This window comes from Lepeophtheirus salmonis, chromosome 1, assembly GCF_016086655.4.
Source record: "Lepeophtheirus salmonis chromosome 1, UVic_Lsal_1.4, whole genome shotgun sequence".
Lineage (NCBI taxonomy): Eukaryota > Metazoa > Arthropoda > Copepoda > Siphonostomatoida > Caligidae > Lepeophtheirus > Lepeophtheirus salmonis.
The window spans coordinates 36,912,021-36,932,782 of record NC_052131.2 but is presented as its reverse complement, the minus strand read 5'-3'; the positions used below and the strand labels follow the sequence as shown (position 1 = coordinate 36,932,782).

The 20,762-nt window shown below is 32.6% G+C and overlaps 2 protein-coding genes and 2 long non-coding RNA genes across 6 annotated transcripts; 1 reads left to right on the top strand and 3 right to left on the bottom strand.

Annotated features, from left to right (window-relative positions):
- Positions 1–305: 305 nt before the first annotated feature.
- Positions 306–2,025, bottom strand: LOC121126596 (soluble calcium-activated nucleotidase 1). Its single transcript, XM_040721887.2, has 2 exons — positions 1,575–2,025; positions 306–1,499 (listed from the first exon to the last, which is right to left on the bottom strand). Exons 1-2 carry the CDS (start codon positions 1,748–1,750, stop codon positions 485–487), a joined length of 1,191 nt encoding a protein of 396 aa, XP_040577821.1. The 5' UTR covers positions 1,751–2,025; the 3' UTR covers positions 306–484.
- Positions 2,026–2,262: 237 nt separating this feature from the next.
- Positions 2,263–6,354, bottom strand: LOC121126588 (N-acetylated-alpha-linked acidic dipeptidase 2). 3 transcript variants are annotated; one of them, XM_040721878.2, is made up of 7 exons: positions 6,114–6,354; positions 5,323–5,485; positions 5,006–5,265; positions 4,645–4,942; positions 4,045–4,586; positions 3,668–3,985; positions 2,263–3,595 (listed from the first exon to the last, which is right to left on the bottom strand). In XM_040721878.2, exons 2-7 carry the CDS (start codon positions 5,440–5,442, stop codon positions 2,647–2,649), a joined length of 2,487 nt encoding a protein of 828 aa, XP_040577812.1. In that variant the 5' UTR covers positions 5,443–5,485; positions 6,114–6,354; the 3' UTR covers positions 2,263–2,646. The 3 variants fall into 3 exon arrangements, with proteins under 3 accessions (XP_040577812.1, XP_071747967.1, XP_071747965.1); XM_071891866.1 differs by lacking the exon at positions 6,114–6,354 and adding an exon at positions 5,709–6,000 and having other exon boundaries at positions 5,323–5,642; XM_071891864.1 differs by lacking the exon at positions 6,114–6,354 and adding an exon at positions 5,709–5,998 and having other exon boundaries at positions 5,323–5,661.
- A 1,305-nt stretch (positions 6,355–7,659) lies between these two features.
- On the bottom strand, positions 7,660–13,345 carry LOC121126574 (uncharacterized). The gene is made up of 2 exons (XR_011782339.1): positions 13,205–13,345; positions 7,660–7,939 (listed from the first exon to the last, which is right to left on the bottom strand). It is a non-coding gene; the product is annotated as an uncharacterized lncRNA (long non-coding RNA).
- Positions 9,177–9,678, top strand: LOC121126581 (uncharacterized). The gene is made up of 2 exons (XR_005866985.2): positions 9,177–9,314; positions 9,370–9,678. It is a non-coding gene; the product is annotated as an uncharacterized lncRNA (long non-coding RNA).
- Positions 13,346–20,762: the final 7,417 nt, after the last annotated feature.

Here is a 20,762-nt window from a genome sequence, read left to right as displayed (position 1 = left end):
AAAAACGAATTGCTGTCGTAAGGGAAAAAAAAGAGAGAACGTATTTTGAATACTAATTAAAAACAGAATTAGGAAGAGGATTACCAAGTTTAAAATAATTCGAAAAAATATATAATACGGATACGTCCTAGTCATACATCATATTAATTTATTTAATTAAGGATTCAATTAAAACGTTTTTTCTGCCACGTATGTATGTTGTAGTCAATACTATCACAATCAAAATACATATATCAGTAAAGAGGCTCATATAATACAGTTTTGTTAAGATGGTGACATCAAAGAATAACAAAATATCTACTAACTTATTTAAATATATGAAATTTATTGAGGATATCACAAAAAATAATAAATTCATGGATTTAATATCAAAATAGAACAATAACAAAGTTTCAATATAAATCCAGATGAAATAAAAAAAGATTCTATTAGTCTTGATATATTGAAGAATACCAGAGGACTTACTGTCCAGGTCCGTAATTAATTAAATAAATTCAATTCCTTCAAATTTATAATTTCCAATTTTTGTCTCAGGCATGAGAATATTTCCCTCGGAGTCAATAACAGTGATGTAAGAGGCTATAGAACCTTTGTACTCTTCAGATTTCAATGCTAATATATGTCGATCCCTTGAGCCTGGAATGAATTTGAAACTAGAAAAACCATGACTTGGGAACTCAATCTTTTCAGATCTTCCTACACGAAGAACCTCGATTCCAAGATCATTGCTATTCATTTTTAATAAGAAATTAGTTCCTTTGACCTCATCCACTACATCATCATATTTGTCCTTTGAAGCCCTTCTGGGCAAAAAGAACCATTTCTCATGAACAGGACTCCATTCTACAGCTTCATGAATCATATAACCTGGAGCTGTAATTCCCGCAGCCCCTCTTACAGCTAAATATTCATCCACCCATTTTATATGCTCAACATCACCATTCATGGATATTTTTTTAATATACATAGGATTATGATTTAAAACAACTCCATTTGGAGTCGTCCACTCTTTTCCTAACCCACCAACAAATAAATATTCATCCTTCACAGTCATCCATTCACATTTGAAGCCCTTCACCTCATTCCCATTTCCATCAGGTAAAATAACCCAAGCAATGGGCTGAACACCTTTAGAAGTAATGGATAACTTGTAAATGACTCCAGTTCTATCATCACAGGAGTAGAGTCCCCCATTAAAGACAACTAACTCTGACAATTCCATGCCTCTTCCTCCATAGTTCAGTTTTGAGCGTACTTCCGTAAAGTCTTCATCAAATTTGACACCGTATTTCCCGATACCTATTTGTGTAAGATATCCACTTTTAAAGAAACTACGCCACGAGTCCGATCCGTTCTTTGAGTTTGTGTCTAGATCTGCAATAATTCCTATACGATATCTGATATCTCCATCATGGGAATGAAATGATGGACTAATGGGGTAGGTATGGTTGTAATATTGAGATCGTGTTGCGGAGGAGGTATGAGCATCTTCCGTACTCCTAATAAGTAATAATTGAAGATTATTTAATTTTGAATTCTGCAAGAGATGAAATGAAATTGAAGTCAGAACCTACTTTTTTGGAAATAGGTAGGAATAGAAGAAAAGGAGGAAAAAGAGACAAAAAATGCCAAAGAAAAGGATTCCCGGACTCCGACAGACGATAGAAGTTGTACCCATTCTAACTTTTGGTGGTGTGGCAACCCACGATCTTTGTCTCATACCCTTCTCTTCACCTGATCTCTTTTTCATTTCTTATTTAGACAATTACACTTGAAGGCAATCAATATCATGGAATTTTCTATTCCTAGGGCTTGATTAATCACAGTAAAGTTGAATGTCATATTAAACTAAAGTAGGCCCTACAAAAGATTAGATTGAGAAAAGAAAAATCTTATCTTCCAAAGACAATTTGAAACATCATAAATTGAACTAATGCTTATGAAATCCAAAACACTGTCTAACATAATTTCATTGCTATAAGTGATAACTGTAAATTGTGAAGAATAAATTAAAATACCCCGCACAGAGATAAAATAATCATTTGGTAACATTGAGTTTTTTGGGGGGTGACGTCACACAAGCGCAAATACGTCAGAACAACGTGTAATTCTTTTTATGTCTATTTCAATTCTATTTAAATAATTTCGGAGTCCTATGGCTATAACTAAGGCTATAGGGCTATGAATAATTTTGTGCTAATAAATGATGCATTCAACTGTTAAATCTAGACTAAATAGTCGAATAAGAAGACAAATATCATATTGTTTTAGCATCCTTTACGAGTTTATTTATGAGAGAAGCCTCTCCAATAATTTAATTGATTAATAATAAGTATTTTCATTAATATACCTCTTGGAGCTCTTATTTTTTATAAAAATCCGTAAAAAATATGATTATATATCTTATATAATGAGTCAATTCAATTACTTTTTACTTGATGAAAGAAAAGAGACCCAAATATTCCTTATTAGGTTTAGTGTCTATAAATATTATAATATTTTTATATTATTGTTACTTTATGCATTAAAAGTAATTCATTCACAAGGATCCAGAAAACAGTCTTCTTTTTTTTTTCCACAAAAAAATTGATTAGTCCAATCATTATATTTAATTTTTTTTCTCCATCCATGCTCGTATCGCGGATATTAACTTAAAACTTGAGTTTCTCGGGCATTTGACAGTAATATATGATTGTCCATGACACAAGTTGCTGCCTTCAATGCTTCTGAAACGAAAAAAGCTTCTCTTTTGACCATATCCCATGAGCCTAAAGAAGTTTTTAGAACCAATTCTAAACTAGCCCTTAACCTTGGAAAGGTTTCAAGCTTTCCTGAATTAAGAGGAGAGGGTCCTCGAATAACATGTCTGTAAGGTGAGTAAATGACATTAGGAATTTCGAAATCACGAGGCATCAAAAATGATCTCTCAACTTCAGATAATTGATCATTAAATTCGTGATATTCCAAAAACTCTAATTGAGGCAAACGAGTTCTAAAATTATTATGAAATTGTTTTGAGGAAGATTGAAAATCAGAAATGGCTGATTTCAATTGGCCTAGCACATTAAGTTCATTTTCTTTAAGAACTTGTGCATAGGTTCTGAAGAATTTTATGGATTCTTGAGAAACTTCTTTAGCATAGTCTGATACCCACATGGGTAATTTCTTTGATGTAGACAATATCATGGTAATCGTTGCTACATATTTTCCAACTAAAACAGAATTTTGAAAACGAGGATCCAAAAACTTTTCTACTGTTTCAGGGGTATCATGCATAGTTTTGACGTATGGATAGGCATCGTTACCATTCTCATTTTTAATAGAAATTTCAACAGATGATACTCCCAAAAACGATTGAAAAGGTGATTTAGCCAAGTATACTTGTTGTTGAGCATCCTCATCAGCAGACCAACCCTTGGACACTTTAGCATTTTGTCTTGATTTTCTCGAGTTTTTAACAGAAGGAATATCTAACATAATAGGTTCGTATGCCTCATCATTGATTAAAATCTTATAAAGAGAATGAAGAGTTCCATCAATGTCTCCATTACCAGATTTAAGAAACACTTGTTTTGAAGCTTCTTCAACTATATTCCTAAGGTAGTGATGAGATACAGATTCTTAAAATCTACATATAGATATATATATATATATAATGCTCAAATACCTCAACAAAGGAGAGGCGTGAACATGAATGGTTTTACTCCCACTCACAAGATGATCCAAATCTATATAAGAAACTGCTCGTGACGAAAGTTCCATTCTATGTCTATTAATCCACGAGGTTATCCCCAAGCTACCCAGTTCTTCCCCATCCCATGAAGTAAAGATAATACTTCTACCAGGAGACCAACCCTGTTTCCTCATTTTACCGAATGATTTGACAAGCTGCATTAAAATGGAATGCCCTAATCCTGGCTTAGCTGCTCCTTGGTACCACGTATCGTGATGACATCCTATTATCACATATCTCGTTGGTTCATATCTATATTAATACCAGAAATTAAATATGTATTTAGTAGTCACTATGATTGTAATAATTGCCTTCCTGGTATGACCCCAATAACATTTTGTAGACGTATTTCCTTGAAATCATTATGTACATGCATCTCGGCTGAGAAATCCCTAGATTCATTTGTCATTAGTGGAAGTTCAAACCAAAATTTACGTGACACATTATGCCCGTTAACATATTTTCTCATTAACACCGAAGCTTCATCAAAACTTAAGCTGATAACAGGGATTTCAGGAATAGATGATTGAGAGTCTATGTAAAGAGAACTAGGATCTCCAGGTATAAATTTAACTGAATGTGACATCACAGTGTTAGATGGAACTCTTCCAATTCGACCCTCCGGTGTTAAGATATAAGCATTGGGATCAGGAAAAAGAATCGCTCCTTTAGCTCCAAAAATTTGTGCATTACGAACCATAGAACCTGTATCAAATTTTGATGATGTTTTGAGAAGTACAACGGAGTTGTTAAAAGTGAGTCCCTGTTTTTGAAGCTCATAGAAATCAGAAATTCTTCCATAATGACCATAGACCAACGTTCCTCTTCCTGCACCATTAGCACTAAACGCTATCTAAAAAAATTAAGTTTTAGTTATTGAAAAATGAAATAGTTATAAAATTATTATATACCTTGTCTCCTTCATCAGGATTGAGATTTTTAGACCAAAGTATAGTTCCATTTTTATCAAAAACATTGATTTTATTGGGGCGTTTTTCAGAAGATTTAGTAACTCTGACATTTGCAACATCAATTTCGACTTTGTCAAGGCCATAGTTCTCCCACATACGCATCATTCTATCGACAAAGGCTGCAGACTCCGGAGAGCCAGCTCTGTGATGCGGTTCTTTGGTAAAATTAAGAAAACTGGATTTAATTCCTTCAGAAGTTATACTCTCTTGAACCCATTTGGACATTTCGGGACTGTATCTGTAGATTTAAACAGTAGAACAACTAATTCCATATTAATAAATCAATTTTAGAGCAACCTACGAATATGATATGGGTGTGATACAATGCCCCATGGGATCAATATAAAAATTATGAACACTCCATCTTATGAGAAAACCTATGATCCATCCTATTCCAAATATTATCATAAGAATCATAATTTTTGCTCCTTTTGTACAAGGTACGCGGAAAATGGACCGTTCTCCAGGGTGGAGTATTGAATATGCTGAGCTTCTAATGGACGTACCTAATCCTTCAGAAAGTATTGCATTATTCGTATTTGACGGCTCTTGCCTCTGAAACTAAATCAAGTATTTTTAATACATGAATAAATATTCTTTATTTTTAAATAAACATACCTCTTGGAGACGAGTAGCAGGTCTATCACCTATTTCCTCATCATCCTGATCACTCAGTGGTTCCCAACGTGAGTAGGCAATGGAGGAGCTAATGCCATTACTTGGATTAATAAGCGGCATGTTAAATATTCGATCTCTGTCTTTTCACTTCAAGCCATATAATCTTTTCATGTAAATGATTCAGATATAAATTCCAATTTTAACATTTTTAAATGGTTTTGTGAGTGTTAAAATATTATAACTATATAATAATTGTAGTATTGTTACTGCATATACAAAGTCATCACCTCCACTGATGTTAAACACATGTGTCGTCGAATCTTTATATTCAAAAACAAACTTCAATGCATCAATAAAAGCTAGGTACGAAATATTTATATATCTACCTAATATGTAGGGCTAACAAAGTATTAATTAATCAGAAGGCACATAAGCTATGCTTCGAATAAGACTCAAACCAAGCAATCCATTCTATCATTTTGTTATGTTTCATCACATATTCAATAAAATTTCTTAACACATAACAACATACTTAAATGTGTGTATTTGAAGTTAAATAGTTCATTTAAACGTAGACTCATCTAAGCTCGATAAAGATTATATTGCTCTTTTCAATGAGTGAGTGACTGATTTTGGAATTAGGAGGAGGAACGAATACGAAGGATTCAATTACATACTACTTGGATATAAGGTTACAAATGTGAAATGAAATGGATAACACCACTGGAGGGGATAATTGATAAAGAGTAAGTCGGGAAGAGCGTACTAACTTATGGAATTATCTCTCTTACCTCGGTACGGAGCGGAGTATTGAAGTAATTACAAACGATTATTAATGAGCCTCACATATTCAGCAACATATGTATTCAGACATGCACGAACTATATAAAAGTAATATACCCAACCTAGAAGGAGGTAAAGGAGAACCTGTGTTGAGCGCTCTGAAAGGGACTCACTCCATGTTAGTATATAATAGAATAGAATAGAATGCTATGCTGGCTGTCTATATTATGTAGAGTATAACAATAGAATAAAAACGGGAACAAAGTAAGTAATGTATACTTTGTATTTCATATTATTATGCATGGATGTAATTCAGAAAGTGAAAGTCTTTCTTGAGTAATCATTTAAATCAATAATCATGGACCCCATATGGGATGTAATTTAGTGAAATTGAAGTAATTGTGTAACTAATATAGTTTGATTGTAATTTTTCATGATTGCATTTAAGGAATTAGTATAAGGGCGTCCACAGGATCACATATATATATATATCTTTATTTTTTTTTGGAGGGTGGGGGTATTGGATTTTTCAGAAATTAAATATATTTGGAATTTTTTTTCGAATAATCCTGAGTTATTCACAAAAAATTACATTTTTGGGGAAAAAATTAAAGAAGTTAAATTTCAAATATTAAATTTTATGGAAAATAATTAAAAAAATCCACAGCCATTCACTTAAAATTTCAAAAATTCATAAGCATTTCCCATAATATAAATTTCTTCAAAAAAAATTTCGAAAACCCTATTCACAAAAAATAAATTTTTTGGAAAATAATTTCAAAAATTCAAAGCTATTTACAAAAAAAAAAAATCAAAAATTCGTAGTTATTCTCACGAATAATTATTTTTTTTGGAAAAAAATTTCAAACATTAATTTTATTAGAAAAAAATTTCATACATCCATAGCTATGCACAAAAAAATAATTTTTTTGGAATTTGTTTTTAAATATTTAAATTTTTTACAAAAAAATTCCAAAAAACCCTATTTACAATAAATTAAGTTTATTTGGAAAACATTTCTAAAATCCATAGCTATTCTCAAAAAATTTCAAAAATAAATTTTTAAGAAAAATTTTAAAATATTAAATTTTTAGAAACAATTTCAAAAGTCTAAAGCGATTCTCAAAAAAAAAATTAAATATTAAATTTTTTAAGAAAAAAATTACAAAAAAACCCTATTAACAAAATATTATATTTTTTGGAAAAAAATTTCAAAAGTCAAACTTTTTGGAAAAAAATTTCAAATATCCACAGCTATACATAAAAAAATTCAAAAATTCGTAGCTATTCTTATAAAATTAATTTTTTTTTAAAGAAATTTCAAACATTAATTTGTTTGGAAGAAATATCAAAAATCCACAGTTTTTCACAAAAAATTAATTTTTTTTTTGAAAAAAAATTCAAATATTAAATTTTTGTAAAAAATTGCTTTTCCCAAAAATTATTAAATTTTCGTAGAAAAAAGTACAAATTAATTAATTAGGGGGCTCCCTTGTGGATAACCCCTATTTTATCACAGACACACAAATAAAATAAGATTTATAATATGCATAATAAATTTATAGTATATATTAAAAATAAACTTTTCAAATATCTTGTACATTTAAATTTTCAAGCGATACTTTAAAATTATCATCCACCATCTTCGGATTCTCTGACTCAGCAGGTTCTGGCTCAATGTCTACCTTCTCCTCACTTTCTTTCGAATGTAAATAACATTTCCTTAGTAAATTCGATCCTCCAATAAGTGTCAGAATCACAACGACAACAATAGCTATTACAAGGAGTATTTCCTTGAGGCTGATGGATGAAATAGCTCCAGAGCCACATTTTGCTGAAATATAGAAACGAAAATTATGGTAAGATAGCTCATTTTAAGTCCTTTTGGATTTTCTCTCTTCCCAAAACATTTAATGGAAATGATATATAAAGAAAAAGATAAAGGAAAGTATAGAGGGGATAAGGATCAAGGTTAATAGAAATGCAAGGTTAGACTAAGGGACTCTAGGCAAGGAGTCGACACTCGAGGCAAAGAAGGTAGGATTTAGTAGTTCTCAATTCTGATTGGCTTAAAATTAGAAGCTTGTACATGTTCCTCCAGGCACGCAGCTAGTTTGAACAGGGCATCTTCCCCTAGTGGAAAGAGAAGGATAAGGGCGACTACGTCACAACAATAACACGACATTATTGGTCGGTAGTTTTCCTTGTTTTTAGATTGAATTGTTTATTCTTCCCTTAACCCTTCTTTCCCTAGAGTCCTTAAGGTTAGACCATCATGTTATCGGGCTTGCTAGAATTTTCAATCTGATGTATCCTACCGACTCCTGGGCAAGAAAAACATATTTTGACAAAACACATAGCCACTCATCTACTATGACGTCAATATTAAAAGCATGGGGGAAGTCAAACATTTGTTATACACATGTTATGGTATAACCTTGTATTTCTATTAACCTAGATAAGGATTTTACTTGGCCGCTGCGCTTAGATAGCACGACGTTACTTTTATTGCATCAAGTAACACAAAGAAACGGGGAAAAGGCCGGAAATCATCTGGTAGTTATTCAAATAAGTCAATCATGCCAACTGCTATTTACTTCTTAAGTAATCCCAGACTATATATTATTTCTCCACAACTTTTTAAATGAATTAAATATAGGTACATATATTTCATAATATTAAAATCCAATTTTATTCCATACTCAATTATAATATTGGCCAGTAATATTTTATTAGAGCGTAGCTATACATTTGTATTCTATATGATAGCCAAAATGTCATTATATAATTCCAAAAAATAGTAAGACCTTCTTGTCCTTTTGGAATCGGAGAACAAGTTAAAGAATAACTTGTTACTTCATTTATTTATCAAAAAGAATAGGCTATGAAATAGCCATGGTCCATTACCTATAAAGCCAAAGGAGGGAATTTACAGCTGACAACAAAAGACATTGAGGATTTTCGTGTAACTCCATGTAAGTCAGACAAAGAAAAAATAAAGACCCCCCTACACAAATACATTTTTAGCTGAGGTCCCTTTTATACGAAACATTTATTCTATGTATGTGTAGACTGAAAGCAACCCTCAATTATCCATCTTCCTGCGATGGCCTATCCTCACGGCCCTACTTTGAAAGCCATTCTCCTAAGCAACCTTAGTTATCGGGACCACCGCTGGAACTTGTGGCACTAGGTACTCTGTGTATAAGGTAGCTACGACCTTGTTTGTATCTAATATCATTTCATGAGCCTGCATTTTTCTAGCGACGCCACTTGTTTTAAATACCTTTTGCCAAACTTAGCCTGTATAAAAAAGAACCGAGACCGACGACTGGAAATCAGACCGATAAAGTTGAACCGAGATCGTTGAAATGAAAGAACCGAGACCAGGAACTATAGAACCACTGAGCCTGAACCGGGCAATACCTTGTTTAATTGTTAAATTCAAAATATTAATATCCTTAAAATCAAATTATTATACTGAGGATCATTATAAGCTTATGAAAGGCTCATAAGTGAAAGTACTTGTTAGACTTTGAGTAGAATTGATGATCGATAAAGGAGACATTCTTACATATGAACTTGTTTGATTCGAAGTGGGACTTCAGTATATTTTCATTAATTGAATGAAACATTATATGACAAATAAGTTCTCTCTTCTTCAAAATTCTTAAAATTGTCAGGGTTACCATGTTATTTTTATATACAAAAATGTAAGCAATTTACAGCCTTACATAAAAGCAGGGCTGTGAACAGAATGCAAATTTGAACACGTATTCAATGAACGGAACGGAATTTATTTTTGAACGCTAAAAATGAGATTTTAGCATTCTGTTCCGATGGTACTTACAAAAAATTCAAGAAATCAAAGTTTAGATATTTTTAAATGTGATTTAATGGGCTGGTTAAGGAGAAACGAACACTTGGGTGACATTCGAAGGCTTCTTCCTTTACATATAATAGCATACACTATGCTCAAAACACGTGTGATTAAAAAGTATATTTCAAAATGCGATGTATATTGACTTGGGGTAAAGATCATCCAGTCCTGTATGTATGGTCACATCCACCCCGCTTTCATTTTTAATCTTTTACTCTAGGATTATATGGACTCTCAGTATCCTCGAGCAGTCCTAGAAGAGGTGCTGGCAATTCTCAACCATTATTTTTGAATAATAATTTCATAAATGGGTAAAATTGGATAACTACTACCTGATTTTGGGCCTTTTTTTAGGTTTCTTTTCAGAGGAAAGCTTGCATGATATAATAAATATCACAAGGGTTACAGTTAGACCACGAACTTGGAAAGTTTGGCCGTTTTGATTTTAGGCCGGTGTTTGTCCACAAAAAGAAAATGATTTCTGCACAATATAATATTATTTATTCTGGATGGAGGAAATGGAAATAAAGGAACAAAGGCAGTGAGCTAACAACATAATAATAATAATAATTAGTTGTCAACTGGAAGTAAGTAGATGATTTCCTATTATATTCTATGAACAAAGCACAATATGATTCATACGTAGTAAAGTTTCCTTATCTATCCCTTTTAGACTTCTCCTTCAATCTGTGATGTTTAGATAATATATATCTTTTAAATGAGACATTGTAGGCTCATCGTCAGAAATAAGTAAATAAGTTATTACAGAGTGTAGGAGAAAAGATTAGGGATTTTTATTAGACACGAAGCTGGGTCGGACTAGAACTCACTCTAAATCATTGACATAATATAACACGCAAACTTAAATACAGTTAGTTCTTTTACCCCTGAACCATCTACCCACCAGCATTTTACCCCTTAAAAATAAATAGAGATTGTACAACAAAACATTCGATCTTTTAACAACCCTAGAGCATGTTTTAATCTATTTGAGCATGGAAAAGCTCGTCTCTGTGGAGGCAACTGTAACAGGCAGAGTGTAGACTATTCTAAGAGCTACACAAAGATCAATGTAAAGTTTACATATTATCTCATTTTTTCAGCAATAAATAAGCAGTACAGAGACAGTGAAGAGTTGATTGTGGTTCAAATTGGTGACCGTGATTTGTGGTCCAGGGGTGTTTGCAAGTGTCCTGTTCCCTTAAGTACATATAAAAAATAATTAAAGAATTGGGGGAAATGGAGAAATCCCAGCAAGTAAAACTCAAGGCATATACATAGTGTTATCCCAGGTAGAAACTTGAAACTTACACACTTGTATTATATTGATTTGAGAGTTCTGTGTGAGGAAATTTGAATTGTCTGTAATTGTATAGGTAGTCATGCATTTCAATCACCTGCTGCTATTTGAATTTTTTAAATCGGACGAGAAATGCCATAGCAGCGAGATTCAATGCTTAGAGCATCAACTATTCTTTTTTTTGGTCACATTTCAACAGTAGTGGCCAGGCTGACGGGAATGGCTCGTAAGACCATCTACAATATTAAGAAGAGGCTAGACCACAAAGAAACCATAGAGAGTAAGGAGGACTCCGTAAAAAAAAACCTTCATTAGTGTGTATGTCCTCAAAGACGACCCTGAGCTGGTTCCTGTAGGGTTGCAGGCTCACGGGAGTAATGTAAGTCGACATTTTCAAGCCCAAACTGTTCCCTGGGTCCAAGCAAATTTCCCCAACGGCAGGTCATTTTTTAGCAATATGGGGCTTCGGCTTACTCTGCAAAAATTACTCAGACTTTCTTAGCTTACAACGTCGTCTTCTGGGACAAGAGAATGTGACCACCCTACAGTAATCCCTTCGACTTTTCTTTCCGGGCACTCATAGAGAGGAGGGCCTATAACATCCGTCACTTGAACTTTGAAGCCACGAAGGCCTCCGTCGACGAGGAGTGGGATGCCAGGACTTCATTCGCAATACTTGCCACTCTTTTTGCAAGAAATCTTGTCGCCATCTGTGAGGCCAATGGCGGCCGATTAAAATAAATCAATTTGAGATTAGGTATGTATCGGAAAAAGATGTGTGACCAATAGTGCCTATTTTGCTTATTGACAAACCCATTGAGCCAAAAATGAGATTCATCACTCAAGTAATTTTATGCTCTTAAAGTTGCGACAATTGAACGGTTATTTTGATAATATATTTGTAATCGCTCATCAAGTGTATATCGCTACATGGATTAAATATATACTAATGAATTTTTAAATTTCAATGGAAGAAATGAACATGGCCTCGTTATTTCCTAACGGATTTTTTTTTGAAGTGTTCCTAACAAAAAAAAACTTATATGGTCACAGTAGGAGACCATTGAATTTTAAGACGTCAAGGTAACACAAAACGTAACAAATGCAAAATCCACCATAACTTTGGGCAAATTAAGGTACATAACTTTATTTGATTTTAGGGGAATTCTAGTTTCTGTTTTGTTGAGGAGGTAAAATTGCAAGATTCAATGTAGGTATCAAATATTTGCCGTCTTATTTGACTAAAAGATTCAAAATGTATGGGTAATTATTAATAAATTGGTTTCTTATCAATAGTGATGTCCAAATTATGCAAATAAAATTTATTTGCTTTTTTTTTTTGTGCATTTTCGACCTTTATTTGCATTTTCCCCGACATTTTGAGGTAAAAAATATTCAGTTATTCGAGTAAAGGGAGGATTGAGTTCGAGTATTGGAGGAGGAAGAGGAGAAGAAGAAGAAGGAAAGGATCAATCCATTGCCGCCATGAATTATAAAGCGAAAAGTACTCGGATATTCAAAAATATATTATATCCATCTTACCACGAAAGCCATTTAGATTTTTTACCATCAGTTTTTCTGTATAAATATGAATGGGCATAAATATTAATATACTTCATAACATAATCTATTTAAAAAAGCCCCATTATAAACCATTGGCATCTCTAAATTGATAAAATGATTGTAACAATTTATTATATTGCAATAAAAATTTCTACTATTACAATGTTTTGGTCAAATTTTGCTACTTTTTTGACGGCGTCAAGTACTTTTTTACATCATCACTGTGACAGTACTTCCGAAGGTTCTTAATAATTAAGACTATATAACTAAAAATTACACGCGGATATTAAATTGCCCGGGTAAAAATCCGATTTTAAGTTTTTATTACCATGTTTACAATATTAAATAGAACTTACCCTTATTTAGCATACAATTCGTTGTTCCAGAAGTTTCCAATAATCCCCCATTCATAATGTCTATTTTCCTCCTACTATTTGAGTACTAATGTGTGTTTTTGTATTTATAGCGTTCAACGCGATTACATCAAATTTTCTCACTCACAAGTTACATTAAAAGTAACTCTTTCATTATGAGCTTTGAATATTTTATGAGATTGGGAAGGTCAATTAATTAATTTTGTACGGTATGTACATACATACATATTATAACTAAGTTCCATTAGTGTTTGTTAGATCTGCATAGACTGGCAGAAACGATAAATAAATAGTTTAATGTATACTTGAAATATTAGAATCAAAATGATTTGAACTTCTAACATTTTTCTGATTTGAAATTTACCATCTGGTAGATTTTAACATATAAATTATGAATTGAATTGCTATACAATACATCATACGAGGGTCGTCTTAAAAGTCCGTGCAAAGTTCGAGAGATTGTACAACTGGCGCGTATCGAGGTTATGTTTAGAATGTTGCATCTCTTTATTTTACTCTTTTAATTAATGGAAATAGGGCTCCAACTCGAGATGCCCACATCACTAGCAATCTCAAGCACCTTCATTCTTCTGTCATCCATTACCAAGTCATGGATTTTATATTTTTCTGGAGTAGTAACCTCAATAGGCCATCCAGTACGTTTAGCGTCATTTGTGCTCATATGGCCACTCCGAAATTTTTTGAAACCACTTATAAACTATCCTAATCGAATGTGCAGAGTCCTCATTACAATATTTATTAAGCTTTTTTTTAGTGTTTTGCCTTCCATAAAGTAATGTTCAATCACCATACGAAATTCTTGTGGGTCTTTTTTTTTAGATCAATCCACTTCCTCGATTCAAACGAATGCCAAACATACATAAATAGACCAATCTGGTGGAAAGTTCGTGTGTGTTCTTTTAAGAGATGCTACTAGCTAAACATACCTGGATACACTCCAATAGTGCCATCTTTTGGGATTTGCACGGACTTTTCAATCGATCGACTCTCGTACATATAATTATCCCATTTTGATATATAAAAACTAAACAAATTTAACAGAGTCGTTCTCAATTAGAGCCCCATTTAACAATTTGATTTTACTCAGAGATTATGCATTGTAGTTAAAAATTTTATAAATACTTTTTGCAGGTTGAATATTGTCCTATAAATGATCAATATTTCATTAACTATGCATGTACATTGTCCATGTTCTGAAATACTTGGTAGATATTTCTAGTCACTGATTTGTAGCAGGTACGCGACATATTCTTCTAAAATATTTTGTACACCCAACATCTGTCATCAGGAAATCCTTGCCAATGTTACTAGAACACGGTTAGGCAACAAGAATATGGCTGGACAAGTACAGCAGATGTATTGAATAGATCTCTCTTTCTATTTCTGGTGACGTCATTGGTACGAGTCTTGGTTAGGTTAGTTAATTAAATATTTATTACTGCTTGCCATACATACATAAAATAAAATATTTAGTAATATAAGGCAACAAACACGGCCACAAAACGGGGTATTTGTGCTACTAAGGTGGATTCTAAAACCTAGTTTACATTAAAATTTTGTTGGAGAATATTTTTTTACCTTTCATAAATTTTAAAATACGAAGGTCTTCGTTTTCCTCATTCATTGCCTAATGTTTCTCGTAAGATGAGATGGTCTTCACTTTGAAGTTCTTCCATACATACATTGGACGTTGAGCTTATGTGTTTCCACTTGCTTAGGTGTGTTAGAAAACGGCCATGTCTAGTGTACAATGAGTCTCAATTTTTCTCTTCTGAGGTTGATACACTTTGACTTTAGCTTATTCAGCATAGAATGTGTATGTTCCATACTTTGATCGTTTTTATATCGGTCACACCAATATTGATAGAAGAAGTCTTCTTTATGTAGCTTGGAGGCGTCCCAATAGCAAATTGGTTTTGGCTCTCAGTATCCCTCTTCGCAAGATGGTCTGTTAATTCATTTCCTGTAATGTCAGAACGTCCTTTGTACATATTTTTCTCACTCATTCCTTTGATGATGGTTCCTTTACATTTTAAAACTTCTTTACTAGTCGTAAATGGATTAAAGTTTGCAGCAATTGCTCATTGGGAGTTCGGGAAGAACCGGGTAAGTCCAAACACTTGAGTAGTTTTTATATCCACAATCTTTTTACTTTCTTGATTCTACATGAAACAGCATCTGTCTTTGCACAAAACCATCGTTAGAAATACAAATGCCCATTGGAGCTCGACAATATCGGAATTTTCCTCGTAGTGGTTCTTCAAATTCGACTTTTCTAGTTCAAAAGTATCTGAAGATAATCCGTTTTACAATTTAATGTACCAATGTGGTGACTTCTTTATGGTGCCGGTAGTGGCTTTTAAACAGATAAGGAATAACTAATCAAATGTAATATAGATGAATGGTGGGGTGAGGAAGTAACGTTGAGGTATGTGAATTTAAGTCGGTTAGAGTTTGTACAGATGTATCATTGCACCAGGAATGGAGAGGGGTAGACCGTAAAGTATTTCTTCCGACGAAGAAGGAAAACCTTCAGGTGACCCCGACCGACAACATAGACAGGTCGTCACACCAAACAATTTACTTTCATTTGAAACAGATTGAGCAATATCTTTAACAGATCGAAAAGGATAACATATCAGTTCAATCGTCTCAAATAAGTTACGAGTCTCAGTACTCTACCATTCGGATATTAGAACCATCATTGATAGGGAAGACCATTACATAACACTTGGTTCTGGATGAATAATACTTAGGATTTTTTTATAGTTAATACTTCTTCTGATTGATTCCCTTCAAGGAAAGGGAATTGTTTCGCAGTAGTAATCTTGAACGTTGTATAATCTTCAGCATTACGATAAATTTCAATTTTTATTGGAGGACTAGTCATTTGCTTTAATTTTTCACAATAATTAAAAACACAGTTATATTTCTTGATTAAATGGTTGAGGATAAATTTGGATTTAATTTCAATGGTGTTATAAGATACCCTCGGGAAATCTTTTGAAAATATTCCAAGTTTTTGACAAGTTTTTCAACTGAGGAGCAATCTCAGGACTTATAAGGATTGTAACTTAAATGGTGTTACCATTAAATTTGATTGTTAATTCACAGTGTCTCACAAATTTCATTAAATTTAAAATTGCATCGCAGTATTTGGAATGATAAGATTAATCCCATCGAATGTTATATTAATCCATAATATTCTTACACCTAGTAATTTATTTTCTCTTTTATGAATTCATCTTGCATCATAAGATTTAATCATTTTCTTCAATGTCTTTCTTTTTAATTAAATCTCAACACACACTGCTATATTCTTGTCTCAATTCGTCGTTATTTATGGCAACGATGCAATTGATCAAATTACATATTCCTTACCTCACTTTTATCTTCTAAAATATATAATCTTCTTTTGAAATCAGACATATCTTAATCTTTTCTTTGAGTTTTCCTAAAGTATTTTAATTTTCTTGAAAATAATGGGTATATTTCAAGAAATTCTTTTAATACAAACTACTCACAATTATTGTTATCTTCGCTAAATATAGGCGTATCCAGTCAAAATTTCAGAGACAATAGCTTTTCCAAATCAATAAACAAACAACTACGCAAGTAGGTTTGCTGATCTGAAATTGGAATAATTTTTATGTTACTGGTGGAATAGTAAGACTTGAATCTACTGAACCAATTCTTCATTTGCTCTCTACTGTGTTACATTTTTGTAAAACCCTGGCTTTACAAAGAATCGTTTAATTTGCAAATCTTGGACCCATCAATGGGAGAATAATTTTTGAATAAAAATTACGAAGATGCATGTAGTCACCCGAATCGTTCTAAGCGTTTCTCACTATGATTTTTAACTTACAAAAATATATATTTTTGACTATATGATTATAAAATTAATAATATTTTTTATTTTTAAGAATATGCTAAAAAATGAATTTTGAGCATATTGATCAAATTGTACATATGCTGTTCTTGTACATAAAAAAAGTGTGATTTTGTTGGACAGTGTACTTTTACTAACTTATTATGTATCTTTTTCTATTTCTTTTTTGACGAAAGTTTGCAGGATACAAAAAAGTAACAATGAGCTTTTTAATTTCTGAAAAACTCTTTATTCTTTGCAGGAATGGTTGCAATGCACATATATTATACATAAAGATTATGACGTCACTTATTTTATTTATTATTAAATTGATTGACATACTCTTAATTGACAATTAAGTTTAGAAAATGATCAGCAATTATTCTACCTCATACATATAAACAATTCACTAATTATATATATTTACAAGGTATAATTGTATACCTTTCCTATGTTTTTTTAAAAGTAATATAGGCCTTATTTATGCAAAGGCTATTAATAAGACAGTGTATGTGCGGTGGCTACAAACAGCTGTGACGAGGAAAAGAAGGAAATTTACAAATTTAAGTACTGAACAAATCCTCAAGGTAACTCTGAGGATTTTATGAGCACACACAAACGTTCAATCCGATTTCATATTAAATTGCACTGTTGTATGGAGTAGGAAATGAAATAACTCCTCAGGAATTAAATAATAATGACAACAGCCAAAGAAAAGAAAATACACTCCAATTCTAAACGATGACGAAGAGTAAGGCTGATGAGTTATAAGTACAAATGTAAGTCCTGTGTACAATGGGGATGTTAAAAAAACAAAAAGGAAATCAACAGGGTCACCCTGATAATTTGAAGAATGTTTTAGACTCAGAATAAAATTTGGGATCGACAACGGAGTAATTCTTCAAATGTCCTTGTTTATTTCCTTCTCTTCTTCCTCTCTTGCTACAGCTGGTCGTAGATGATTCAATTAAACATCATGGTTGTTATTCTTTCTCTCCTCCAAAATTCACAGGATTTACATGACTGGTTATAAGTAGTGATGTAAATCCAATGATTTTTTTAGCTGCCCTTTTTTTTGGAATTGGTAGTCTGAAGAATGCATTTTCTTTTCCTTAGCTGTTGTTATTATTATTCCATTCCTAAGTAGTAAACATCCTTTCTTAAATAGATTCAATTATATTCAAAAACCTGTTAAAACAACAATCTTGTTGGATTCAGAGTAGAATTGGGGATCGATAATGAAGAAATTCTCGCCAATGTCCTTGTTTTCTTCCTGTCCCCACTCCTCTCTTGCCACAGTTGATTGTAGCTGATCTATCCAAAACATTCCTCAAGTTTCATTTTCGGTTTCTTATTTCTTATAATGGCCATTATACACAGGATTTTCTTCAATGGATATAAGTGTAAGTCCTTGTTGGACTCAGTCTAGAATTGAGGATCGAAAATGGATTAGTTATTGCCCATGTTCTTGCTTGATACGGATTATGAGTTGAGTGTATTTAATCAATCTCACAGCTGCACACTCCTTATTTATTGAAACGCCATGTCAGATAAGCTGCTTACTCCAAAGCCTTCTTCAAATTGTTAGGGTTACCGTATTGATTTCGGTATATTATTTTCCATACCCAAATCACTAATGATTAGTATCACTGTTCATGAGCACACGCACTTGGGTTTACACTTTATACTTATATGTTCTCTCCCCCAGAATGGAAGGATGATGATAAAAGCGTTAAAAAATAAACAAATACTGTTCAACAAAAAAAAAAACCCAGAATAACTCGAAAGCCTTAAAATGCTTAGGATTTACAATCCTAGATATTAGTCCTACCAACAGAAACACCAATTGAATTTGAGCTTAACTTGAGGCCTCTATAGCGTTTAAGAGGGAGAAGGTTTCCTTGACTGGAATCCTCTAGTACTTGAGTTTTGATTCGAGTTTTTTTTTATGCAGTCGTACTTGACTTAAACTTGGTAAATGTGGATTCAAATACAATACTCTCAGTGTAATACAAGATGCAAAATATTATTATTGAAAGGGAGTTATTAACATTGAATTTATTATAGAACATTATGATATACTAAGATAACTATTTAAAATTACTGATCAGGAATAAAGATCGGATCCATTCTTTCTCACAGCTAACTAAAAAATATGTTTCCAATGAAGTGAATAAACAAAACGAGAAAAAATTCGGAAAAAAATGGAAAGTCCTTAAAAATACATAGTCTGTTGGTCCGTTCCAAACTTATACACGTATATTTACAAAATCTCGTTAGATGTGCTAACCCGCCTTAAGCGTCACTACTCCTACATCTCATATTTGAAATTTACCCACCATGAGTGAGTTCAGAATTTATCTTTCTATCTCATTTTTGTGGAAACAGAAAATTGAAAATCTTCAATAAGATAGAAAGACTCATCATTTGTATATTATATTTACTAGATAATAAGTTAATGAGAGGTGATAATCCTCCATGTTTAACCTCAGTACATCGTTTGACTCTGAATCCTTCTGATGGAACATAGAAAACAACCTACCAACTTCCTCAAGATAATGAGACCTTAAATCTACTTTTATAACCCTTCCCAACAACTCGGAAAGAGACGATATTCCATTCATTTTTCCTACTGAATATTTGTTTATGATTTCAACCGGTTTACCTTCATTTCCCTTCACCTATCTTCTTTTTTTCTTTATTATTCAAAAGGTTGCAATAGAAGATTGCCAATTTTTTGTTTCCAAAACTCAACGTTGCTCACAATATTAAGATAGGAAGAGGAACTATAATGTAAATTGAAAATTGTAAACCGTCACCCAATAATTGCTTATTACAAATACAGGGTTGATATTCTCTAGTGGTACACTTTATTAAAATTTTAATAAATCAGAAACTTATTCGTCGTTTATTTCAAACTCGGTGAAAGATAGGTTGTGTGACTCAAGATTTCTTAAGTAAAGTTTCTACTGAATTATAAACAAAACAAAGAAGAACAAGTGAAATTGAGCAACAAAGTAGTAAAATTAGTAAATGTCCCCATGACCATATCCAATGACTCATTGGGAATGAGCTTGGTTGCAGCTGTACCACTGTTTATCGTACCAGGGACTAATTCACCGCCACCATAGTCTTGAGAGCTGTGGTCGGCGCAGGCGAAGTTTTTCTTCACATTTTTGTGGAGAGGAAGGAGTGGCTCAATGGAAATGCTTATATTGTGATTCTGAATAATAAACCTCCTGCCAGAGAAATTTTGGAGGACCACCGATTAAACAAAGTTCTCGAAAAAGTGGTGATTACACCGAAATATAATATAATATATTTCATGCCTCCCACTATATTTATGAATTAGTCATCCTCTTGCACGCATAATTGAACTTTGTTACCCTCGTAATTTCCCTAAATGCTGGTCCATTTTTCATTTTTTAATAAGAATACGTGTTTGTAACTATTTCTTAATATTCGTAATTCGTATTTTCTATTTTCGATAATGGGTCATATTATCTTAGAATAAAACTTCAACTTACTTCTGGTAACAATCTAAGCATTTAATGCTTAAATAATTATTATTCACTGCCCTCGAATACAAATAAATCCGCTACTTTAACATTTTTTTCCGAATTTTTTCTCGTTTTGTTTATTCACTTC